The sequence below is a fragment of the Protomyctophum parallelum genome, assembly GCF_964188405.1.
Source record: "Protomyctophum parallelum genome assembly, chromosome: 10".
NCBI classification, from domain to species: domain Eukaryota; kingdom Metazoa; phylum Chordata; class Actinopteri; order Myctophiformes; family Myctophidae; genus Protomyctophum; species Protomyctophum parallelum.
In genome coordinates this window covers 18,927,315-18,954,133 of record NC_139704.1, presented here as the reverse complement: position 1 = coordinate 18,954,133, position 26,819 = coordinate 18,927,315, and the positions used below count along the sequence as shown (strand labels likewise).

The following is a 26,819-nucleotide window of genomic DNA, read 5'->3' as shown; positions in this document are numbered from 1 at the left end:
TATTAATTTATGTTAGGTAGCCATGTAATAAGTTGAATAATATCTGGCTAGGTGGTCATTGTCGGGAGATCATTTTCCGACAGGGAGTTTAACCACAGAGGCTTCGGTGGTTACATATTACTTACATATTGCCCAGCTCTGGCCAATATGTAAGTAAATGTAAAATGTGTCGAGGGCCACTTACATTTTAACTTTTCAACTCGACCAACTTTTCAACTCGATTCATTAAAATGAATTCTTGGGAGGCTTACAGCTAACTACAATATCTGTGCATGTGCCTCGTTTTGTTCTAACAGAGAAACCAGCGCAGACCCATGACATTGAGGATGAAAAGGCTCCCTACAAGATGATCCAGACCATTGGCCTGTCGGTGGGCGCGGCGGTGGCTTACATCATCATAGTGCTGGGTCTCATGTTCTACTGCAAGAAGAGACGCAACGCCAAGAGACTGCAGAAAGGCCAGGATGGAGAGGAACCCGAGATGGAGTGCCTCAACGGTACGTATGTATGCACGTGTGTAGGCGGAGCGCATGTGAAGTGTCTTAGTTAGACGTTTGTGAAATCAGGCATTGAAGTCAGTTATGTGGGTGGCTGACTTTACCTTCAACTTTCTTACTATTGAAGTAATGTGGGTGGCTGACTTTACCTTCAACTTTCTTACTATTGAAGTAATGTGGGTGGCTGACTTTACCTTCAACTTTCTTACTAAGGTTCTTACAGAGAGATCATTGTGGAACATTTGAGTGCACTTGCTGCCACCTTGTGTTCATCTTGTGTAATAACATGAAAAGTGGGGTTCATGTGCAGGGCCTTTCTTAACCACTTCTTCACCGAATGTCTGCCCCTAGAATAGGGATGCTAGGTTTAATTTGGTTAAAGTGAGTAAAGAGCCACTCTGTGGTGCGCTATGAGCTTGTAGATTTGCTATTTTTCAATAGCTAAAGCATAACATAATGCTAACACCTAAAGGGGTTCCCGCCCAAAATGGGTTAAGACGAAGTTTGTGGACTGTAACTAAAAGCTGGCTGTAGGAGCGACCCTCAAAAAAACATCAAAACTAACTAAAACTATACTATAATGCAAAATCCAAAACTATTATAAACCTTACCCAGCAGAGACTTTGATCCACTGCCATATAGTCCCAGCTACAAGTTGTGACATTAACTGTGTGTGTGTGTGTGTGTGTGTGTGTGTGTGTGTGTGTGTGTGTGTGTGTGTGTGTGTGTGTGTGTGTGTGTGTTGTATGGAGCAGGCGGGGCCGTGCAGCAGAACGGCCACACCACCGCTGAGATCCAGGAAGAGGTGGCGCTCACCAACATGGGCACCACGGCGTCCACAGAGAAAAGGCACAGCCACAGCAACAACGACAAGCTCCAGTTTCCCCGGGCCAACCTGCAAACCATCACCACCCTGGGTATGACATGATGGATAGACCTGGCCTCGCATAGCCAGCCTTCATCGGCCTTTGCAATGCATATTATTGCCCCAGGAAGATTAAGTCTGGCCCCTCTCAATTCACCATTTGTCGGACTTCTGATTGACTGTTTATGTTGAATACTTGAATTTTCTAAAACTAAAAACAAACATGATATGCCCAGTCAACATGCTGCACCTGTGATGTTCCTTTTTACTGACACCAAGTTTAAAATAAGAATTGAATGCAGAGAATATCAATACGAAGCAACTGGAAAAACACCCTATTTCAATGGTAGTGGTTGGAGAGAAATTATTTTTGTCCAACCACAAAACGGCAACCAATGGGTGCGAAGAGGGTCACAACCAGGGGTGGGACTTGACAAAGGGCCAATTGTGGGAGGACTTCACGGCCTTCACGGCCGGAAGTGGTGACGAGCCAACCACATTCATGGGAACCAGGCTATAACCAACCAGGGCCCAGTATGCAAATATGAAGTGGGACATTGAACATCTAATACCGAGAGGGACATGGCTAATATCTAATACCGAGAGGGACATGGCTAATATCTAATACCGAGAGGCATTCGAGTACCTTTTACTTTTGGTACATTTTGATTCCAATACTTTTACTGCGTTTTGAATTCCGGACTTTTCACTTGTGACGACATAGGTCTACATTGCAGTATTGATTATTTTACTCAAGTCAAACATGCAAGTGTTTTTTTTCCACCACTGATAATAATAGGCAAAGGGGAGTTTGGTGAGGTGCTGCTGGCCAAGGCCAAGGGCATCGAGGAGAGCGGAGGAGAGGAGGAGACGGTGGTGCTGGTGAAAAGCCTCCAGACCAGAGACGAGCAGCTCCAGTCGGACTTCCGCCGCGAGGCGGACATGTTCGCCAAGCTCAGCCACGCCAACATCGTCCGTCTGCTGGGCCTCTGTAGGGAGGCGGAACCCCACTACATGATCCTGGAGTACTACGACCTGGTAAATACACACACACACACACACACACACACACACACACAACGGGTACAGGCTTTAGTTTAGACATAGTATTCGTCCGACTGTCATTAGACCGACAACCTACCTCAAACCTTAGTGCATGTTCGACCGCATGTCCATCATTTTGTACACATGAAGACATGGATTTCAGTCTTTTTGATTCTATAGATCATCATCATATCTTCTTTGGAGGCATGTTGCATGGAGAAAACATGCTCTCAATGTGTCGCGCATTGAGAGCTTGTAGATCGTCTAGCAATGAATCTGAAGCATCTTCCATAAAATCTGTAATAGTCTCAGTCGGATAATTCATATTGGTTGACAGCGTGGAAAATATTACTAAAACTTCATTTTCATGCTGTCATTCACAAAACGTGGTCATGCAAACATTTTGTGAGATTTTATTTTTGCTTTAATCCATGTTCATCCATGTTAATCCATTAAGACCTCAGCATACCAATTTGTCTAACTCGTCTTGATATTCTATTAACTTTACCACACACACACACACACACACACACACACACACACACAGAGAGAGTAACACAAGAGTTCTCTTATTTTCTTTCTGATTTTAGGGCGACTTGAAGCAGTTCCTTAGGATCTCCAAAAGCAAAGATGAGAAGATCAAGTCTCAGCCTCTCAGCACAAAGACCAAAGTGAGTGTTACTGGTATCTATGGACATTTTAGTGGTTCTCTAAGCACTAGTCCTCCCGCTCCTCCTGTTGTGCAGCTTTCCTCGGGGCCCTTTCAACGTTCGATTCTCTCTCCTCAGGTTTCCATCTGTGCCCAGGTGGCTCATGGGATGGAGCACCTGTCCAATCACCGCTTCGTTCACAAGGACCTCGCTGCCCGGAACTGCCTGATCAGTGGTCAACGTCACGTCAAAGTGTCCGCACTGAGCCTCAGCAAGGACGTGTACAACAGGTGATTGTTTTAATCTGAACGTGGACTTTAAAAATCGGAATCCACAGTTGAGACGAATAACCATCTAAGTCCATACTAATTATCCATAATGTATAAATCATGGATAAAGGGTTCAGGACAGTTGGGCATTTTTGGAGAGGGGTCAGAATAAATGATGGACTTAGATGGTTATTCGTCTCAACTGCTCATTAATATAATACTGGACTTTTTGACCACCAATGTGATATATCACATAAGTCGTACGTTAAATTCACATATAATTGTGTTGCCGTTGACTGCTGCTTAAAGCGTGCAATGGGCTAACCTTTGCCTCTCCATCTCTTTATGTCCATCTGTATGAATGAAGTGAGTACTACCACTACAGACAAGCATGGATTCCCCTGCGCTGGCTCCCAGCTGAGTCTGTGTTCGAGGACGACTTCTCCACCAAGTCTGACGTGTGGGCCTTTGGAGTGCTCATGTGGGAGGTGTTCAGCCTCGGGGAACAGCCGCACACCAAACTCACTGATGACGAGGTGCTGGAAGGTCAGTATAAAGTCCACGCCGATGATTTGCGATGCAATGAGCTTAAAAGACCCACGCAATTCTTTGTTTGGTTCAAGCTTTTTTATCTTATCTTTTATCTATAACTGCTTTGTGTCTCGGCTGGTTCTTCTCCAGGCCTGCAGGCGGCCAAGCTGAAGCTCCCCGTTCCAGATGGGTGCCCTTCCAAGGTCTACAAGCTCATGGTCCGCTGCTGGGCGACCAGCCCCAAAGAGCGCCCCTCCTTCAGCGACATTGTCCACGCTCTGGGAGAGCTGCCCTCCGACAGCAAGGTCTGAGGGCGACAAGAGGCCCCCCGCATCAGAGGGGACTTTATTGTCAACCCTTCAGACAAAGACAGAAATGCTGGATTTAATAGTCTTATACATTTCAGGGAGGAGGGTTGAGGAGAAACGGAAAAAAACTTTTCTATGTATTTCAAAAGAAAAACTTAAAGTGTATGTGTGGATAAGAGAAGACTTTTTTGCTATACCAATGGAAACGCACTGTTTGTTGGTGTGAATGGTGTGAGCTGTGCCAGGAGTTTACACTTGCCTTAACTGCAGCATGGAAGACTATCCCTTGCAGTCCCTTTTGTGTGGTTCCACTTTGACCCTGTATGCCTGTAGACCACCCCAATTCCCTTTCTCAAGAGCCTGTCTGTCCCAGTGACATTATTCAATGGAGACCAAGAACCACAGTGCCCCACCCTACCCACCTACCTGGACCTGTTTCCGCAAACCTGCATGGGGGAAGTCAGATGAGGCACTACTTGGATGAATAGCCATTATGGTTTCAAAGATTGTGAAGACCTATTGAATCCTAGAATCATTTTTGTTCTGTAGCCTCCTTGGTGCGTTTCCTTGATGAAAAGAAAAAAGATTGATGGAAAAGTGGCATTTCTCGTGACTTCAGTTAAAGGAAGCCTCGTACCCGGGCATAAAGTGAGATTGTTTTTGATTGGCCTGCCTGAACATAATGTTCCCCCACTGCCACCTCCGCATCGCTACAACCCAATCCTGGAGGAGACGCTAAGCTACTCTGTCCAGTAGAGGGTGCTGTACTACATATTTTACACACACATCAAACACCAGTATGTGAGTGTGCCGTGCCACTGTGCTATTTTTCGGATGCAGTATATAACAAGCAAATATCAGGGTACTGTGTAAGCACATACGTGGATGGGTGGGGGGGGGGGGGGGGGTTGCATGAAGGTTCGTCTGTTACACTTGCATTTAATGATTGGGAATAACTCGTGTTTCAATTTATTCTCTGTTATATCACTTCATGAACAAAAAACTAAAAAGCAACAACGATCAAGTTCATAGCCAAGGAATCTATTGGGAGTCTGTGCCAGTGTGGGTATGTTATTATTATTTTTTGTGAGAGTGCTCTGTTCTCAGACATTTTTAGGTGCTTAAAGGGCCACTTCACCCCTTTTGCAACCAGATCTTATTTTTGAGGTTTGGGAGAGACAAGAAACACTTTCCTGGGGTTTTTTCACGTGTGTAATATGTGTTTTTTGATATTTCAGTATTTCAAAGTGCCAGTGATGTCATGGACATTGGTCTAACTTCTTTCCTGGACTACGTGTAGTCTCAGTAAGAGTGCAAGCACATTTAGGCTTCCTTGCACGGTCAAAAGCCGCTCGTGGCCAGCGTCTCTTCGTGGTTTTTAGACAGCTCGTGGATGGAAATTAAGCTCTACCCACGTGGCAGAATGCAAGCACTTCCCGTGGCATTCTGCTGCTGTGTGGGTGGAGCTTCATTTCCATCCACCAGCTGTCTACAAACCCGGAAGAGACTCCTGCCGGATTTTGGCATCTTGGTGACACTAAAGTGTGCCTGCGGCCCTGCGCTCTAAGGCAGCCCTGCTCCTCTCCATAAGGTGGTGTGAGTGCAGCAAAGCATTATGGTCATTGTAGTAATCCAGCAATGAGTCCATGATATCGCAGACACTACAAACTAAAATTCCGCCCATAAAACCCCCCAGGAAAGTGTTTCTTGTCTCCCAAACACCATTAACCCATTCAGACCTGAGATCAGATTCTAAAAATGTCTTCTACATCCTGACAGTTTTCTGAAAAAGCTATGTTTCTATGTCGGTGGTTCTTCGATTTTCAAAAATAGCAAACCTACGGCGCGCTACGAGCTTGTAGATCTGCTATTTTTCAATAGCTAAAGCATAACATAATGCTAACACCAAAAGGGGTTCCCGCCCAAAATGGGTTAAAAGAAGATGGTTGCCAGACTGGTTGCAAAAGGGGTGAAGTGGCCCCTTAATGGTCACTATCTTAGGGCAGGAAGAGCCAATAGACCAACATGGAACATGTTCAGTTCACTCACCATGCTGTCACCGTTACAGGTTCAAGTTGGTGAACCCTGGCATCATTTTACTTTCTTCCTTGAGGTCCAATCAATACTACGGTATCTGGTCCAGTTATTTTGTGCAATGTTACATAAAGCGGATCATCCCACCGGGGCGATGTGTACATAATGTAGAAGCCGTGCACTAACTTCACTTAAAAAATAAAAAAAAAGAATATCCCTCTTTCTCTTATCACGTTGTGTAGAAGGACGTGCAGGTGCCTGTTTATGTATCATGAAGGTCCTGTCTTTTTTTTTTTTTTTTTTACGGAGTGTTTATAATAGAAAGGTACTCTCTCGCTGACAAAGTAGTTACACTATACAGTATATCCAGTGTCATGACTCATCTCAGTTCATGTTCAGTACACTTACCAGCTGAATATAATTAACACTAAATACAAATGAGGTTCAAGATAAAAGTGTGACATACAAGTCACCAGTACTCGTTCAAGTGCCTGGCAAATGAAGGATTATCGTAACTGTTTCCCTCTTGTTCTTTTCTTTTTACAATATCTAATCAATTGCAATGGCCTTTTTTGTTTATAAACTTGTTTTTATACTTGTTGTTTTTAGTGTACAATATTTTATTTTCTATGAACGCTAGGCACTCACACCTAGTCCTCTTTTTTTTATCCGCTTCAGCAAATGTTCACAGTAATCACAATTATATAATATACATGCTGCTGTCAATAAACGTTCAGTGTTTGTAACCAGTGTGTGTACCGTGTTTCATTCATGGAAATCAATCACAACTAGTCACAACATGTACAACAAGTCATTGATACCATCATGCTATAAACAGGGCTTTTAGCGATACCATGTCCCCCCCCTTAATGATTTATTGATTCTAGTTAGAACTCATTATTGAAGGGGTTAGAAAGAGATGTTTTGACCTTTTGGGTGAATTTCTCTCACATATTTAACAGTTTAATGACCCCTATAATCGATTGTATCTAAAACTGAAAGTACCAGCTGTACTGTAGGTGTAGGTAGTAAATGGGGCAGATATTCTTGAGGGAGGTTTCAAGGTATCTCTCTGATCATCCACTAGAAGGCGCCACTCATCTATTGTAGGACATGACTGACAGCTTAACAAATGTTATCTATGTCTGTAACTGCAATGATGTGTTGAGTACACCTTGTCATATTTTATTGTTGTTCAAAGTGATTTAATTAATAATTTGAGGTTTGCGTTGTGTCAAACATTCAATTTCTTCAGGTATCAAAATTAGGCTGTGCTGCATGTTGATGGGTGTCACTAAAGTGACATGGAAATGTAACCTTTGAAATGGAATCTATCATCATTAATATGTCATGTTCTCTTTGGCTGTCACTGGTTTACTATTGACTTTTATGTGCACAGGTTTGTAAGCACTGGTTCTCCATCTCTACTTCTGTTGACTGAGGGGAGCCAGGGTGTTGTGTGTGTTACATTCTATCTGTCTAATTCCATTAACCTGATGGAATATAAAGTGAGCAAAGAAGGCATTTTGAATCTCCAGCTATGAAAAAGCATGTAGCCGGTTACAGACCGCTTAGACTGTCTTATTGTTTGCTATGTGTTTACAGTTGAGCGATTGTGTGCATGGTTCTGCTACGGCCTACGGGTAAGCAAGGTCTAAAACAGTAGAGTGCATGGTTTCACTCATGGTAATATAGGCCAATAAGGCCATATACACCGTTTATGATGCAAATACTGTGTGCCCTGCCTGGCCTGTTAGTTGACCCACATGAATTTAATGTTAATTTGTCTTAGCCTGAATTAGTTATAGAAGGATCTGGACAGTGGGTTGCCCCTACATCGATGTCAAATGGGAGCTTTAGATTTTATTGAACATTTGGTGAAATTATATAATAGCCTAAAGAGGGTTTAAACCAGAGTCATAATATATCAACCTGGACTGCCAAGATGGTGACGACTAGTATCAGCCAAGTTTGTCCGACAAATGTACACCAAACTGCCAAAGTGCCTTTACTTTAAACCTCCTGGCAGTTTTGCTGCTGGCAACTCCATAGAATAGCAACAAGTGAATGAATGGTGTGGTAGTTACGTGGTAACTACAATAGGGTGCATGTGTGGCTTTCAAAACTAAACTAATCAAAGAGATAGGAGAGTGAGAGTTTGCCCCGAGACACATACATTAACAATGCAGACATTGACCTTTTGATTCACAGTATGACGCGGTGTAAATAGCAGTGGTGGAAAGTAAAGTAACTAAGTACTCAAGTACTCCACTTCACCACTTTTCAACCTATCTTGCTATAATAGGTCCTCACTAATAATCATGATAAAATGACACCATTTTTTCCTACTCAGTCTGTATCTCATAGGAGGGCTGTAGTCAGTTCAGAAACCTGTCCACCAGTGACATCATCGTTAGGCATATTTACTTTTTAACTTTTTTTTTTTTTTTACAAAAATGTTTAGATTTTTGTTATCGTGTGAACGATGGCTTCTATTTTCGCATTGCAACTTTTCAGGACTAGAACGACTGCAGTTTCTATTAGCTTGGATTCCTCATCGATGATGTCACTGGTGGACGGGTTTCTGAACTGCCCACAGCCCTCCTATGAGACACAGACTGAGTAGAAAAAAGAAAAAATGCCATTTTATCATGATTATTAGTGAGGACCTATTATATGAAGATAGATTGAAAAGTGTTGAAGTGGTCCTTTAAGTATAGGCTACAATTTTGAGGTATTTGTACTTTTACTTCTACTCCACTACATCTCAGAGGAAAATATCGTACTTTAACTCCACTACATTTGTTTGAAAACTTTTTTTATTTGTTACTTTCTAGATTTTGATTATTATGACAAAACAATAAACATACAGTAAACCACTTCAGCCCTGTATTTAAGCCATTTGAAAATAGCTTGTAGATCTGCTATTTTCAAAATATGTGTTTAGATTTGAAAACTTGAAATGGCACAATGAGATTCTGCACAATGAGTACTTTCTACTTTTGGTAGGCTACTTTAGTACATTTTGATAGCAATACTTTTGTACTTGTCTTTTACTCAAGTACATTTTAAATAGACTTTTACTCAAGTAACGGAGTACTTCTACATTACAGTATTCATACTTTTACCTAAGTAAAACATGTGAGTACTTTTCCCACCACTGATAGTAGGTCTGGTCTACCGTCTTACTATCAAACACATTACATGTTCTGTTATTTTGGTATCTCGTTGCCTGACTGTCCACGGTCGGTCGGTGACGTTGCGGGTAGCGCAACCATTTTGGTATTTATTCTAATGAATAACGCCACCATTGGCCAATGACAGCGCTACTCAGACCGTCGTCGACCAATCCCTAGGCGACGCTGTGACTCACCAAATAAGGAGAGACAACGCCATATAAGGAAACATTGTATCTCTTTATAAGGAGGGAAAGTAGTTCCTCGAGTGCGATATGTATTACTCCACGTTTATAACATGGTTTTAAATGATATTACGCGTCGTGTGTCGCCGTGTGACAAGGAAAGCGTTTAAGACCTTGAAATGAGATTAAAGTGACAGCCGTGGCGTGTAAACTGAGGACGACGACGACATTTTGCCGTTCGTTGACCACGCGGGACTACATGACATGGCGGACGGACACTAAAAGGGCGCCCTTCGTCGTTTTTCCTTTTTGAGAAAGTGCTGCGAGTTTTGGAAATAGAGGAGGAGGAATTAACGCCGTGTACGGAGCCACGCTGAAGGGTCTCTCGGGGGGCAGTAGCATCACTTTTCAAAGTTTGCACTCGGGCCAGTTTATCCGCCGAGACACTCTCGAAACCGAGACTCTCGGTTGTTGTGTTTACATTTCCTGTGTTGGAGGGTTGTATGTTGGTGTGCTTTGCGGTCATTTTTTACGAGACGCACCACCACTCCTCCTCCACGGCTGGCTCTCTTGGCTGGCGTGTTTTAGAAACGCGGTGGTGCCGTGAAAAAAAGGATGTTACCGAGCCCGTCTGGATCGGCACAACAATCAGGAAACGGGTCTGTTGTTTCGGGCAGGGCAGGAGGACACGGTTCGGGAGTTGACGCTACCGGTATCGGGATCCGTCCCCTTTTGGTCCGAGCAGGACAGGCTTTGCTGGGGATCAGCAGCGGCGAGAGCGTCGTCGGCACCACCACCGCTGGACGACAGAGCAGCGTCGGGATGTTGGGGGGCAACAATAATGGTCCGGGGGGTCCCCGACCCGCCGGGAGACCACCGGGGAACAACAACGGGACGGGGGGGCTGACGACCCTGCAGCCCGCCGGGCAGCAGGGGGGAGTCGTCATGGCGGGGTTAAACACGTCGGGGCTCGTCGGCATGCACAGGTTCGAGCCGGACAGAGAGAGTGCGCCCATATGCAGCGGGTCCGAAAACGAGTCGGACTCGTTGGATGACGATGACCCCATGGGTTCAATCGGGGACAGTAGCAGGAGAGGGGTGAAGCGAGAGAGAGGGGAGATGGAGGCGGCGGTGACGGGCCAGGAGGTACTGGGAGTTCCGCCCGGGGGTTATGGCATGGTCCCCGGCGGTGTCGCAGGGGCGAAGCCGGGGAAGAAGACACGTGGGCGTGTAAAGATCAAGATGGAATTTATTGACAACAAGTTGAGACGATACACAACCTTCAGCAAGCGGAAAACTGGTATAATGAAGAAGGTAAGTTTAACCTGAGACGTTTGACTTGATTGCTGCCGTCCTCCTAATGTCTGACACTACACATTCGTTTGAATTATAAAACATTAAAGTTCTATCTGAACGTTCGTTTACACATTTTCAACCTTGCTTGCATTTGATTCACAGGCATTCATTCTTTCATGAAACGCCTCACCCACTGACCTAGCCTGGCTACCACTGACCCAAATAGTTATACACAGAGCATATACGTTATAATGTTGATTAGATGTAGGCTACAGGTTACACAGTAAAGACACTTCAACGGAACTTTGGATTTCTCTGCATGGCCGGAATAAAGTGAGTATCCGTTATGACTGGACTTTAAAAATAGATAAGCAAGTGACAGTCTTTCTGAATTCTGATCACGAAAAACACACACACACACACACACACACACACACACACACACACACGTGCCACTGCCCACATGCACGCACAACCATGAGTAGGAAGTGTTCTGTTGGAGTGCCTATTGTAACACCACCAGCAGCATCCTTCAGAGTGCACCACACAAAATGTTCCATCTCCCCTCATTCTAAACAGGGTGAGGTGTGAGGGGTGGTGGGGGTCTTGCTTGCAGGGGCAGGCGACAGCCATGTGGTGAACAACAGCCTGGCCTGTGTCGGTGCCAACAGCTGACTCAACCCCAGGGACATGGATCAGAGGACAGTCAAAGGGCACTCAAACAGAACTGGGGGGCTGTGCCCATGAATGCAATCAATGCTGCACATTAATGGTGCCCGTGGCCTGTAGTTGTTTCAGCTCTTGCCAGAGGTGAATTGCAGTCAGCCTTGCACTACTGATAAAAATGTGTAGGTGGGGCGGGCAGGCATGCATGCCAGCAGTATCTACGATAAAAGCTGATAGGCCTCTATAGTCTATATGCTCTTCTCAAAGGATCAAATACAGGCAATGCTGCTGCCAAGCTGTATCAAATCTAAAATCAAAGAAGTTGTGCGTCATGATTAAGAAGTTATCCTCATATAACATGTCAAGTCAATTGTGTTAGTTGATCGCTCTCGCACTGCTGAGCTACTTCACTCAATTCAAAGGGATTTATTGGCATTAGAAAAGATATGTTTACATTGCCAAAGCACTCGCTGCAGACATTGTTATCTTTACCATTTATTGTTTCACAAAACATTTTCATACTGTGCTTTATTGTAGTGTCAGAATTTTCATTCCCCTTTTTTATTTTACTTGGAAGCTGCCACTGTTTTCAACTTGGCTGCTTCTTTTTTTCTTTTTGCATCCTAGCCTGTTGTCGTGGAAACTGAGGTGTCTTTATGTAGACACTTGGCTATGAGTGATGTTTGTCTCCACTCCCAGGATGCACATTTATAAATTGCTGCACACTGTAAGCTATGTCAGCCACGGGAACAAGACGGAGTGAAAAGATTGATCTCAGCCTGGATCTTTTCATGAGTCAGTTTCATTTTGAAGAATGATGGAATTAGCTATGTGTCAAAAGCCACGCCAACCACGGGATCCTCTCCCTCAACTGCTCCATATTAAATGTTAATACAGGAAAGAATAACCTGACCTTTCCTTTTACTTATTTGTCTTCACACCTGCTATAATAATTAATAACCCACTTGAGCAGTTGCTCCATTGATTAGAAATTGCTCTTTCAAAATCGTCTCCCCTTTGGCTTTGGTTGGTTTTCGAGCCGAAACCGAATAGTCACAGAACTGGGGTTACCTATCGTAACCTACTGTTCTGTTGTGGTGATGTGATCAAAATGTAACTAATCATGTCCCTTGCCATTATCATTATCATGTAGCTCTACAACAAAGGTACGGCCATGACAGCAATGGTACAATAACTGGTAAAATAACCGGATGATAATATTCTTCATTTGAGCGATGCAGCCTATGTACAGCTTTGTGTGTATGTCCGTTTGAGCACGGAACGTGTTTGTCGCACGGAGTGTGCTAGTGTTGGTGTCGGAGTGTCCTTGAGCAAGACGCTGAACCTCTAATTGCTCCCGATGTGTGGGTTGGTGCCTTGCATGGTTTCCTCCGTCATCTGTGTATGAATGGGTGAATCTATGTAAAGCGCTTTGGATAAAAGTGTTGTATAAAATGTGCCATTTACTATTTATGGCTGATTATGTCATCATCATCATCATCATCATCATCATCATCATCATCATGATGATGAAAGGCACCGCTCACTTCACATTGATTTTTAAATCAATGGAGCAACGCAATTAACAATTTAAGAATATATCAAGCCAATATTGAGTTAAATTACACAATCCAAACCTCTACCAAAAAGGCAAAACGGTAGTCGTGGGTGAGTCAAACTTGACTTTCACTCATAAACCAGCTTCCTGTCCCTTCTGTTCAAGGTGTGGTGACTGTCTGAAGCCGTCTAAACCGTGCGAAGTGACGTGCTTGTAGATCTGCTCTTTTCACTAGTTTGGGTCCCGGGCAAATGTCTAATATCTCCTTTGGGTCACAGGCTAAAAAGTTTGGGAACCACTCTAAATGACCGGGCCACCTATTAAATAGGAATCTCACATCTGGTTTAGCAGATATCAGCAAATATACAGTGTAAGAATACACAAAGAATCCACGGGAATGACCAGCCCTGTGCCCAGTGATTGCTCTTGTCCATATATTCTAAACTTGTGAGTGAATATTTATAATCTTCTTAACCTTATATTTTGTGCTGATTGACTTGGCAGAGGAACTTTCGACCAAGTCAAGTTCTGAATATTTATGATAATATCAGTCAACCAAGGAGACTTCTTATTTGGTGGGCCTGGCTTACAATACCACCGTTAAAAATGTGTTGCGATCTCTGATATTGGCCAAACATCAGGCCCATTTAGACCTGGAAAGACCTTCACTCTGGGAAAACATGTTTAATTTTAGTTGTTGCTGTGTATATTATATAGCAACATTATGTCTCCACCAGGCCGAAGGCATGGGGAGAGACTGTTTTGCACCCTGTCTGTGTGTCCGTCTGTGATCATCTAATCTCTAGCACCGTTGGCTTGATTGCAGCAAAACGGCACACACACTCCATGGATGCCAGAGCTGAACCTATGCCCCAAATCTTGGGCCTTGGGCGCCACCAGGAGGCCAATTTTGGCTAAACACCTTGTACAGTACACCTACAGATTTTGTCCAATGTCATTAAGGCATTAAACGAAACATGTCTTTCAGATTTTTCATATTCATACTCCATCCTGATTGGCTAAGTTTGGCTTCCAAAGTTTGCAGGAGTGCTCCGTTTTGAACAAAATGCATCAAATCATGAACACGGCGTGCAATTTCGGTGAAAATCTGCATGCACATTCCCACTAGGCAGAGGAAGAAGTGACTCTTGAAAATGTTCAAGAGGCAACGTTTGGCTCAATTTGGCCCAAATAAATGGTTGCAGGTGTGTTTCCTGGCAAACCTATTTAAAGTATATTGACTGTTTGACGATACAGAGCAGTGTTACGGTGAGAGTGATTATTGTGATGTGATTGTTAGTGTTTTCTTGAATGAAGGACCTAATGTTTGTTGTTCGCAGCTTCCGTTCGTCCATATACCACCCAGCAAGCGTGCACTCTTGTGGGCATGTACAGCACAATCAGTCTTGGTCCCTTTGTGACAGTGTGTGGTCTAGGGATGACTTAATAGTTAATCGATTAATCGCAGATAGTAATTAATCGAAGATTATGCGCTTCTATCATTGGGTGGCTTTCTGTGAATGTAATGCACATACAAAAATGCCATTGCCTGGCCCTGTATCGTCAATGGCCAAATAAATATTTGATTAAGGAATATAATATGCCTTAATCTTATGTATTATTTCTGTATATCAGCAAAATGTTAGACATTGAGGGAAATTAAGATTCTCAGATTAGTTTTTTACAAAAAGGCCGATTATCAACTAACCGGTTAATCGATCGATTTGATAACCTTATCAAAACATATCAATTAACTATTAATGCATTAATCGATAATTCACATCCCTAGTGTGGTCACCTTGTGCCATTTATATTATTCCAACACATTTTGACTAATGACTACACATCACACGAATCGGCACACATTCTGTCTATAGCACAACAAACCTTCCTGACCTGGTCGATACCTGTGCTATGAGCCCTTTTTCTAGTTATTTTTTAACTCTTACAGTTACGTGTGTGTGTGTCTTAGAGAAGGAGTGATATGGTTATGACTAGCAGAAACATTTCTATCTTTTTGGTGCCTAAGAGTAGCCGCCCTAATCTATCCTGTATGGGTAGCAATATAACTACCGTATAAAATCATTTAGATTTGTATGAAATTTGTATCCATCCAGCTCTAACTGCTGTGTGTGTGCTGGCGTAATGGTCTCTGGACAACAATGGGCTCATTTATCAGTCAGCTCAGGCTGCGTTCTGTTCACCAAGGTGATGTTAATGGGACGGTGTCTTACTTGCTCTAGAGGCCTCCTCAACATTACTGATGACTCATTTAAATCAAAAGGCTTTCTCTGGAGTTCACGGCGAGTGCAGTGTGTGTGTGTGTGTGTGTGTGTGTGTGTGTGTGGCGCGGGACTGGGAGTTGTGCATCTTTGTCCTTTCCATGCTGCTGTGCAAGTGTGTTTATATGGTTTATATTATGTGTGTTTATATGGAAAAAGTACTCAAATGTTTTACTTAAGTAAAAGTAACAATACTGCAGTCTGCAATGTAAAACTACCCGTATTGTCCCGAATATAATTGACAACCCTGATTATGAGACGACCCTCATTTTTCAACACTCATTTGCGGAAAAATAACATTGAATGTCAAATAGTCTAGTCTCTGATTATAATACGTCAAATACGACCCTGTTTTTTTAGGATATTTCCATTGGAATAAAACGTAATCTTATATTCACGCCAATAGGGTACTATATATATAAAGTAAATAAAGTCTGGAATTCAAAATGCACTTGAGTGAAAGTACGAAAAGTATTGGCATCAAAAAGTACCAAAAGTAGAAAGTACTAATTATGCAGAATGTACAAAAATCTTTTGAAAATAGCAGATTTATCTACCACCAGCTCACATTGTGAGCTTGTAGATTGGCTATTTTCTTTTTTCATTTCTTTTTTTAAAGATTTGTTTTAGGCTTTTCTGCCTAAAAGTGAAGATTGACAGGAAAGAGGGAGGGAGAGAGAGACGGGGGGAGACATGCAGCAAAAGACTCGAACATGCGACATGCTTAGAGCTGGCCAAAATATGTATAGGGCTGATGTAGTTAATGAATGTTTTGTAATGATGATGATACATCTACCAAAGAAGTTGTCAAATTACACTACAATGAAGTACTGGAAATGTAACGCACAAATACCTCAAAATTCTACATAAGTACAGTAAGTAAATGTACTTAATTACTTTCCACCACTGATGCTGTTGCCTGCTGCATAATGAATGACAACGGCAGCAGAGGAGATTTCTGATACTCTGGTGTTCCACAGAGCAGCCACCTCTGTTCCACAGAGCAGCCGCCTCTGTTCCACAGAGCAGCCACCTCTGTTTCTGATAATCTGGTGTTCCACAGAGCAGCCACCTCTGTTTCTGATAATCTGGTGTTCCACAGAACAGCCACCTCTGTTTCTGATAATCTGGTGTTCCACAGAACAGCCACCTCTGTTTCTGATAATCTGGTGTTCCACAGAACAGCCACCTCTGTTTCTGATAATCTGGTGTTCCACAGAACAGCCACCTCTGTTTCTGATAATCTGGTGTTCCACAGAGCAGCCACCTCTGTTTCTGATAATCTGGTGTTCCACAGAACAGCCACCTCTGTTTCTGATAATCTGGTGTTCCACAGAACAGCCACCTCTGTTTCTGATTATCTGGTGTTCCACAGAGCAGCCACCTCTGTTTCTGATAATCTGGTGTTCCACAGAACAGCCACCTCTGTTTCTGATAATCTCGTGTTCCACAGAGCAGCCACCTCTGTTTCTGATAATCTGGTGTTCCACAGAACAGCCACCTCTGTTTCTGATAATCTGGTGTTCCACAGAACAGCCACCTCTGTTTCTGATAATCAGGTGTTCCACAGAGCAGCCACCTCTGTTTCTGATAATCAGGTGTTCCACAGAGCAGCCACCTCTGCTCCACAGAGCAGCCACCTCTGCCCGAGAGGAATGATGCCTCGTATATCCTCTATCGGGGACCCGTTTAGGAATAACCACTCCCTCTTTTCCTATCTGACAGTCAGAGATAGACCCCTGCTGCAATCAGTCTCTCGCTGCTATATCACACTCTCTATTCTGGGAGCTTTATCTCGTGTTATTTTAGGTGCATTTGTGCTATACGTCAGGGTTCACTACTTTTGGTATTTATTATTTTTAGAATCTTGTCTTTTCTTGGCCTGTTGACTGGAGTTGGTTGAGTTATATTTTTTAGCCCCTCCTATGCCCAGCTTTGTCTGATTTGATTGGCTGAGCACACTATAGCGATGATTTGATTGGCTGAACATTGTACGTATTGACTTGAGGATAAAAAGGACAGAAAATCGAGGACGCCTCAAGTGATTAGCCTTGAGGACTTGAGGATAAAAAGTGGGGACAGAAATGTGAGGACGCCAATTGTGATTGGCCGGAATGTGATGATGTATGATAAGAGCGCCCCTCACTTCACATGGATGTGATTTTTTGTTTCTCCCTTTGTGTGGTCCTCACAGGTTCTCCTTCAAATGATTTCTATGTGGGACAAAGGAGTTCAATGTATCTGCCCTGCTGTTTGAAGTATGGCTTTAACAAATGTTTGGTCTATCCTCTCTTTGTCTCCTGCTAGGCTTATGAGCTCTCCACACTGACAGGAACCCAGGTTCTCCTACTGGTGGCCAGTGAAACGGGACACGTCTATACCTTTGCCACGCGCAAGCTCCAGCCCATGATAACTAGCGAGACGGGCAAAGCCCTGATCCAAACGTGCCTCAACTCCCCGGACTCGCCGCCTCGCAACGACCCGTCCACGGACCAGCGCATGAGCGCCACGGGATTCGAGGAGACGGACCTAACCTACCAGGTGTCCGAGTCAGAGAGCCTTGGGGACACTAAGGTGAGAGCCGCCTGACTCTTGTAGCCAACACTGGAAAGCCTGAGACAGTTCTGTTATTGGTCATTAAAAAGGGGAACCCATAATCGCCTATTTAGAAAGTGATTAGTATCACAAATATCACAAAATGCATTTTTCTGTTTCTTCTAATGAATCACTGAAAGTCTCCCTGTATGTTCAGGATTAATGGTACTTTCTCATGTCAATAAGCTTTTCGTTGTGTGAACGGTTGACTGCCTCATTCGAAAGGAAATGGTAATTGCAGCCTTGTGCCTTAACAATACGACACCACAGAGAGCCACAAAGGTCCTTCCAGAATAGGCCAAGGAAAGAACAAATCAAGTCAGCATCCAGCAGTGCAAATGCATTTTGCAATACACAAAGTTTGGCTTTTGGTTTGCCGCTTGTGGTTGGGCTTGATTGTGTAGTAAATCGTTTTTTAATTGAGCCAAAACGTCTTGAGTATTCCTTCAGAGCGGGCAATAGAGTGAGGAAGTGGGAGCCAGGTAACCACATTATCCTCGTCGGGATGGATGAGAACTTCTCTTCACTTTACCTCCCTGACCTCTGGCCCAGAAAACCTTCTCCACGAAAATATAAATCAGCAGCCGGTCTGGCTCGTGTTAGGATGGAAAACATACAGCCTGCTGTATTCAATTCTCTGTTTACGTTTGATTGTAGGATTGAGCGGTCTTCTGTTCAGGATTATGTTCAAACGTGTTTGAGTTTCATTGTGCTTAACATCTTTTGGAAACTATTTGACTCTGTCTGTTAGTTCTGTATCATGTCGGTAAATGGTCATATGATTCATATCATAAGAAATGTGTTGGAGAGTAAACCAACTTAAATTCAATTCACCTAATTATTTGGAAAATGCCGTTTTTAAGGTGATATCTTATGACGAAAAAATTATAATTTCATTGGTTGTAAGATTATTACAAAAATAATAATGAATTAATATCAATATCTTTTGGCATGTTGTGGTAGTCGCTCATCTTACGGTGATCTGAATGTGCCAGTTTCGCTTAATTCTAAAGCCTGATTGACCTTTTGTCTTTAAAGGTTTTTATTAGAGACTCAGAGTTTGGACCCGTCCTCAGCAGACACAATTCATTATCCCACCTTCATGTAATCACGCGCTGCTAGCCTGAGGTTCCCTCCACTGTTTACATGGCTTTAAGTACGCCCCTTTGAAGACGCACACTTTGGGAGGCCTATTTGCTCACACACTGTTTGTACAAAGTCACTGTTGCTAACACGTACCATACACTGTCAGGGATGAGGACCAACGGTTTCATGTTAAACTGTTCTCATGCCCACTCTACTCATTGATAAAAATTAGATTCTGCATCTATGGCCATATATGGTATGGTTTCCCTGCCTGCACTCTTGGCTGAGGCCCCTCACATTCCTTATAAGCTGCAGCTGTCTTTGGAGTCCTGTGATTGTTTTTTTCTTTTTTTCTTCTCATTTGGTGATATGGACTGGAGGGGGGGAGGTATGGATGTACACATAGTGGGGGAGGAGAAGAGTGATATATTAAACGGGACAGTTGGAATGGAAACGTTTCACTGATCCTAAAGGTCCCCGTTTGGCTGGAGACCTCGTGTATGACTTTCTTTCTCGTGTGGGAGATCAGCCTGGGTCCCAAGCTCAATCCCTACAGAAGGAAACACTCAAAAATGTCAAGTATCAGCGCTGTTATGGTTACTAGCGTTTGTGTGTGCGGCAGGTGGGTTCGAGACGGGTCCTCCGGCGGCTCCGAGTTCAGCGGATCTTTTTCTTTGCCGCAGGTCCTTGCTTTTGGCTGCCGTTACTGTATGCCTCTCTCCTGTACTGTCTGGACACTATTCATCTGCCAAACAGTATGTCACGCATACAGTCCAAGCCAGTCTAAACATTTCATGTCCTGGGCTGGGCTGGGGGCTTGTGGAAGTGTTGGGGGAAGATCAGGAGAAGCAGAAGAGATGCTCGGCCCGGCTGATATATCGGTCTGGCTGGCCGATATATTGGTCATTATTTGACCTTCGGTATTGGCAGTTATGTGTCAACATTTTCAACCACTTTGTTCGAACCTGTCCGTCCGTTTGTTTTTAATTAATGTTCTCAAAGAGAAACTTTAATCTAGTGTAAGGTTTTCAAACTAGAGGTTCGGGCCAAGTAGAGCTAGGGTTAGAGACGGGGCCATAGCCCATATATGGAGATCTCTGTATCCTTAAGTCTGTGTCCCTTTTATGCATATCGGTTGGATCGGTGCTTCTGGACAATTGGATATACAGTATATATATAATGTGCAATGCAATTGTGCATATATGGAGTAGACATATCACTCAGATTTGCGGCTCTGGACAACCACCTATCTGAAGGACTCAACGCTGGGCACCGCACTCCCTCGAGTCCTTGTCGATGCGTGTGCCGAGTTTGGAGTCGGTTGGTCTCATACAGCACCGTTTAGATGAGAGTTGTGACAACTCCGTTCACTTCATGGGGCTTCAGTCCAATGGCAGCTCTTCTACATAGACATCTATTGACAAAGTGTGACAAAGTCCTGGTCCGGAAGTTGGCAGAATGCACTGGACTCGGGCAACAGCCCAGCTTTAATGATATTAAATCCCTTTATTTTAGATTGTGTTTTAGTAATAATAGTACAACATAAACATTACAGAGACTTTAGTTGTCACTGTACAATACTTTAAAACAGTTGTCACTTTGCACACATGCCTAAAATGCTGATATTTGCGCAGCCCTCGTTGAAAACGATGTATTTCAAACTCCAGCTTGTCACACTTCAGGGCTGCATGAACGGCGCTCGAGCGCTGTTTTCTTCCCCCTCAATGATGCCACTCTCCTAGTCTACACCACTCTGGTCCCATATATGCGCATGACCATACATGGACATATGGGTCTGATCTGTGGCTCTGGACAACCAGTATCGGTTTGTTTATTGTTATGTCTAAGTCATAGTGACATGCTCTATATATGGGTTTATTTATGCTTATGTCGGAGACTCAGTCAGTGGTGGTCCATCTGCCGGCCAGCCCTCCCATTAGCCAATTTGAATATATTTGGATTGATTAGAAAATGCTGCACTTCTTGACAAAATAGCAATTGAGATCTGTAATCCGTGGTCTAGGTCAGGACTCTCCAGAATTTTGATCGGATTCATAATTCTTGCATCAATGTGTCGGGTCACCATTATTAAATGCACAAGTGAATACTGTTAGAACATAATCCGAATGGATCAAAGTTGATATTGTGACTTGATTTTATTGTCATTGACTTGCATGAGAGGGAGAGAGGTAGTGGAGTGGGGAGAGTCCTGACAGAAGATGGGGTTACAGTAGCGAGATGTTTATTCAAAGATGATCGTTAACTAGGCTTCCAGTTGCCAGAGTTACAACTGCAAGCCAATGGTGTCCCTGCAACCGTGTTTGCATAGAGAAAGCTTAGCAATGAATGACGCAGCTTTTCATGGCTATCTCCTCTCCCCTCTCTCTCTCTCTCTCTCTCTCTCTCGTCTATCCTTGCTGGTTTGGCTGTCAGGGCTGTTGCAGTTGTAATTATGGCGACGTTCATTTGTTTCCCACTGCTCGTTAGCACCGCTCACATTTCCTCACCACTGCAAACGGCGGGAGAATCCCCACTGACCATGCCGCCGCCGTACTGAGGCTGCCATGCTGACCAACCCGCCCACATGTTTGTTTTCCCTCCGCTCCGCTGCCAGTTTGGCAGCTCCTCGTATGATAAGGTGACATCATCGTTCAGAATGATGTAGTTCTGTTTCACTCCCCCAGAGGAATGAAGCCCATAGGTGAGTCTTTAGTTCTGTTTCACTCCCCCAGAGGAATGAAGCCCATAGGTGAGTCTGAAAGGTTCTTTAGTTCTGTTTCACTCCCCCAGAGGAATGAAGCCCATAGGTGAGTCTGAAATGTTCTTTAGTTCTGTTTCACTCCCCCAGAGGAATGAAGCCCATAGGTGAGTCTTTAGTTCAGTTTCACTCCCCCAGAGGAATGAAGCCCATAGGTGAGTCTGAAATGTTCTTTAGTTCTGTTTCACTCCCCCAGAGGAATGAAGCCCATAGGTGAGTCTGAAAGGTTCTTTAGTTCTGTTTCACTCCCCCAGAGGAATGAAGCCCATAGGTGAGTCTGAAAGGTTCTTTAGTTCTGTTTCACACCCCCAGAGGAATGAAGCCCATAGGTGATTCTTTAGTTCTGTTTCACTCCCCCAGAGGAATGAAGCCCATAGGTGAGTCTTTAGTTCAGTTTCACTCCCCCAGAGGAATGAAGCCCATAGGTGAGTCTGAAAGGTTCTTTAGTTCTGTTTCACTCCCCCAGAGGAATGAAGCCCATAGGTGAGTCTGAAAGGTTATTTAGTTCTGTTTCACTCCCCCAGAGGAATGAAGCCCATAGGTGAGTCTGAAATGTTCTTTAGTTCTGTTTCACTCCCCCAGAGGAATGAAGCCCATAGGTGATTCTTTAGTTCTGTTTCACTCCCCCAGAGGAATGAAGCCCATAGGTGAGTCTTTAGTTCTGTTTCACTCCCCCAGAGGAATGAAGCCCATAGGTGAGTCTTTAGTTCTGTTTCACTCCCCCAGAGGAATGAAGCCCATAGGTGAGTCTGAAAGGTTCTTTAGTTCTGTTTCACTCCCCCAGAGGAATGAAGCCCATAGGTGAGTCTTTAGTTCTGTTTCACTCCCCCAGAGGAATGAAGCCCATAGGTGATTCTTTAGTTCTGTTTCACTCCCCCAGAGGAATGAAGCCCATAGGTGAGTCTTTAGTTCAGTTTCACTCCCCCAGAGGAATGAAGCCCATAGGTGAGTCTGAAAGGTGTCATCCATTATGGCACGGCGGGCACGATATCATATTTGATTTGAATAGTGTTGTTTTTGTTTGTTTTTCTATTGAAGGGGATTTTTTGGTATTTGGCATCCCCAGACTGGAATATATTGCAGACTGTTACCCGGCCCGGGGCTAGAAAGATTTGTTGGGGTGTTTTTGGATGCTTGGCTTGCACTGTACTTTGTTCTATGCTATGGGATGCTATACGCAGGGGTGCCCAAAAGCTACCAGTTGATCACAAAGGCTGTGCAGGTAGATCACATGACATGCCCTAAAAATATATTATTTAAATGTAAAAAAAAAGGCATCTGCCATTCTGCCACTTGTATTAATTGATTGATTGACATAAAAAAAAGCTCAAACCCAACCTGGGCCGTGGCTCAGCGGTTCAGGCACCGTGGCTGGTAATCCATCCAGTCTGGCAGTGTGCCGCGGGTTCGACTCCCGATCCCGACTGCCTTTACTTTTTTTTTAAAAGATATTTTTTGCGGCTTACGCCTTTATTGATTTTTTTAAGGGATAGAAAGTAGGCTGACAGGAAACGGGAGAGAGATGGGGGGATGACATGCGGTAAAGGCCGTGTCGGGTCCGGGAGTCGAACCCGCGGCACACCGCGACTGGATCACCAGTCCGGTGCCCAGACCGTTACGCTACGGCCTGGGCCCCGACTGCCTTTACTGCATGTCATATATTTTTATCATGTTATAAAATAAAGGCGAAAGCCACATAAAAAAAAGCTCAAACCCACAATGCAATACATTTGTTTTCAAGTATTGTATCCCAAACGTCAGTAGCATTAACAGTTTCCGTGCTTTGAATGGATTACTCCAGGTTAATGTCGCTGCCATATCGGACATACGCGACTTTTGTTTTATGTGTTTAATCCGCCGCAATGTAATAATTAAAAAGAAAATCCGTCTTCGCCGCGGAGAAAGAGAGTAGATGCATCTGTTTTGAAAACGGAAACGGAAATCGTCACATGCTGTGGGCTGCTAGGGCTTCTGGGAAATTGAGGCCAATGCAAACGAATGGGGTTCAACGCCTCATGGAGGAGGCTCCTGTGCTGCGTCTTCCGGGTGTACCAAGATGGCGGGTGGTCCGGCCGTTCATAACAAACGGGGGAAGCTTTTTTCGCTCGATTTTCGCGGATTAAAAACCCAAATAATTCAGCGTATGCTCTAAAGGTAATACAACAATCTCGGCAGTGAAGGGGGGTTGATTAAAAGTCTGGTAAATCGTTTTCCGCAGTCAAACTGTTAAAAAGTTATATACAAGAAGAAAACCCTACCAATTCGAAAAGAAATCCCCTGTATTTCTTTTTAACTTCATAAAAGTGTGGGCACCTCTGCTATACACTATATCGTAATATTGTCATGTTTCATTGTCTGTTTACAGGTTGTTTTTATTTTCTGTGCTGATGCCTGTCTTGGTCAGGACTTTAATCTCGGTGGGACCTATTTTTGGTGGATTAGGTGGATTTTAATTTAACACAGCAGGCATTTAATGTGAACTGAAGTGCCACTGCTAGGTGACAAGTGAGCATCATCGACAATGAAAAGTGAATTTACACGCATGTATGTATCCTTATCACCAGGTCGCTCCTAAATAGATTCTGGCGAGCGAGAGACAGAGGAGGAGACAGGCAAAGAGATGGAGGGGGGGCATAAGAGAGTTGAGTGACAGTGAGAGGAGGAAGGGAGTTGTGTGTGTGTGTGTGTGTGGGGGGGGGGTAGGTAATGTGTCACCGTGCTAGAGGGGGGAGCGATGTTATGTCACCCCCTACCGCCCCCACCCCCTACCCTTATTTTACAGCGAGCAACTGGACAGGTCAGACGCCATTGGCTGCGACTCCTCCACTTGGGCTGCCTTGCCTTTTTTAGCAGTCCCAAATGGAGCTGCGAATTCCATGTTGCTGGCAGGGTGACAGACTGGGAGATGGGAGCCAGCAAATGGGGAGATTAGCCGAGGGGGGGCAACCACCAGTAGGCTGCACAATCGGGTGCTCCGACCAGCACCAGTACACGCCTGCCAGTTGTCACCTTCATGTTGGATGTCTGTAATCCCTCATGAATGATGTATGTCTGTCTGTCTCTCTCTCTCCCTCTCTCTCTCTCTCTCTCTGTTGAATCATTCTGCTTTTGTTACTGAACAGAAGGATAATAATGTAAGTCTTTGAGTCCTGTCAAGGTCTCTTTGTGCGCATCTGTCAGTTGAAGATTGAAGATTCTTTATTGCCGTGTGTAACGAGGACAAAAAGTCACTCGCAGAACTACAAGTTATCTGACACTGTAAGATTTTAATTACAATTGCAAAAGAAAACCTTATTCTAAACCTTTCATCCTCCATACAGTACATACTGTACACTTGTCGGTATAGTGTACAAAAATGAGGCATTTGTCCTTCATAATAGGATTCTGATGATCTATGAAGCAGGAGGACTGTAGACCCACATCCTTTATGGAATACATTCAAGTGTGTGTGTTGTGTGTGTGTTAAATGATCTATGAAGCAGGAGGACTGTAGACCCACATCCTTTATGGAATACATTCAAGTGTGTGTGTGTTAAATTTTGTTGCCTCATTATACTAAAAGTGGCCGGCGTTTCTTGTGACCTTGCCTTGTTGTGACTGACTGACTTGTTGGGTTGACTGGAAGGGGGGGGCGGTGGGGGGGGTTATAATGGAAGAAAATGAACTAGAATTCATAGTCTAAATCAAAAGACTCATGGGAGTCTTACGGTAGTAGTTTACTTATAATAAAGCAGTTTTATACGTCTGGCACCTTTGGGTGCCAGACTATAACAGTGGTTCCCAAACTTTTTAGCCCGTGATCCAAAAACGGAAATTAATTAATGAATTCCCGGGAGCCATACTAGTGTAAATGACGGATCTGCAAGCTCACAACGTGGCGCGAAGCCATCATTTTCGAATGATTTATGGAATTTCTTAAATTTTTTATTAAGTTAATTAAAGTTAATTTAAAAAAAACTGAATTTTGGTTTAATTCGTGAAAGGTTTTGCTTTTTTGAGAATGTTTTTTTTTTAATGTTTTGAAATAATAATGATAATTAAAAACCAAATTTTAGGAAACACAAAATAAGGTACTGCTACGTCACAACAAGAGACGAGCTCTTTTACAACAAACCCACGCGCAGGAAGTCATTTTTTTATTTATTTTTTTAAGCGGAGTTCGTGAAGGAATGCTTCGCCCCTTCTGGTGACTGCTATGTTTACTATGATCTGGCTTCTCTTTTGACTAAAAGCCAGAGCTGTTTATAGAGCGTCCATTGGAACAGGACAGACAGGAAGACAGGACAAACAAAGCAGTGGGCTCCGTGGCAGAGAGAGAGACCGATATGTGGGTCACAGAGATAGTGAGAACCTCACCAGGCCACTGCTCTTAGACTGCCAACGGAAAGCCTGTGGAATCGAACGGCCTACTTTTCAGTCGGACGCCTTCTAGTTCAGCTCGTTTGTTTCTGTGTACTTTGGAGTGTGTACCTGTCAGTATGAGTGGGTGCAGTCAGTGACGGCAGGCTGTCACTTATGTATTTATTTAGTGTAACAGAAAAGCCTCCTCCACGACAGTGGTTCCCCACATGTGTTAGCCGGTGAATTTTGATGTCTCCCCACGCCGGGACCCAAACTAGTGAAAATAGCCGATCTACAAGCTTACAACGGGTCCCTCCGCGTCTTTACCACCCTGTCTGCTGTCGTTTCAGCTGGCGTCACGTGAAAGGGTTAAATCCCCTTCCTCTGTGCTCAGGTTTCCCTCCAGCTGTCTGCACCCTCAGCTGTTTGTACTCTCTCGCCCTTATCCTTTCCCCCTGTCGCATGTCCCCTGTCCCCGTCCTCCCTGTCCCCCTGTCCCCCCCTCCCCGTGACCACCCCACACACAGCCTCGTCCCGCACGCTCTCGCTGTCCGGTGGTCAGTCGCACCGACGTATGGCACGACACGGACGAGCCTAGCGCTGATATGTCTTTGAACCCATTAAGAACTGAGACCAGATTCTACAAATTAATTTCTTCCAAATCATGACCGGTTTTCT

General features: G+C 44.0%; 3 protein-coding genes across 11 annotated transcripts in view; all 3 read left to right on the top strand.

The window, feature by feature from the left end:
• ptk7b (protein tyrosine kinase 7b) overlaps positions 1-6,944 on the top strand; it is a 120,923-nt gene extending 113,979 nt beyond the window's left edge. Inside the window, exons 14-20 of the mRNA XM_083775386.1 lie at positions 297-497; positions 1,253-1,414; positions 2,162-2,400; positions 2,997-3,077; positions 3,195-3,346; positions 3,693-3,871; positions 4,007-6,944. Of these exons, the coding sequence (XP_083631512.1) occupies positions 297-497; positions 1,253-1,414; positions 2,162-2,400; positions 2,997-3,077; positions 3,195-3,346; positions 3,693-3,871; positions 4,007-4,167 (1,175 nt within the window). The 3' untranslated portion in view covers positions 4,168-6,944. The remainder of the gene's footprint in view (positions 1-296; positions 498-1,252; positions 1,415-2,161; positions 2,401-2,996; positions 3,078-3,194; positions 3,347-3,692; positions 3,872-4,006) is intronic.
• fbln7 (fibulin 7) overlaps positions 1-26,819 on the top strand; it is a 249,864-nt gene that overhangs the window by 192,215 nt on the left and 30,830 nt on the right. The window lies entirely within an intron of this gene.
• The window catches only part of LOC310866025 (serum response factor-like), a 43,412-nt gene continuing 26,274 nt past the window's right edge, over positions 9,682-26,819 (top strand). For 8 of the 9 annotated variants that reach the window (XM_083775304.1, XM_083775300.1, XM_083775307.1 and 5 more), the window contains exons 1-2: positions 9,682-10,873; positions 17,669-17,935. In XM_083775304.1, coding sequence (XP_083631430.1) covers positions 10,175-10,873; positions 17,669-17,935 — 966 coding nt within the window. In that variant the 5' untranslated portion in view covers positions 9,682-10,174. The remainder of the gene's footprint in view (positions 10,874-17,668; positions 17,936-26,819) is intronic. The other variant, XM_083775306.1, reaches the window with a different exon arrangement.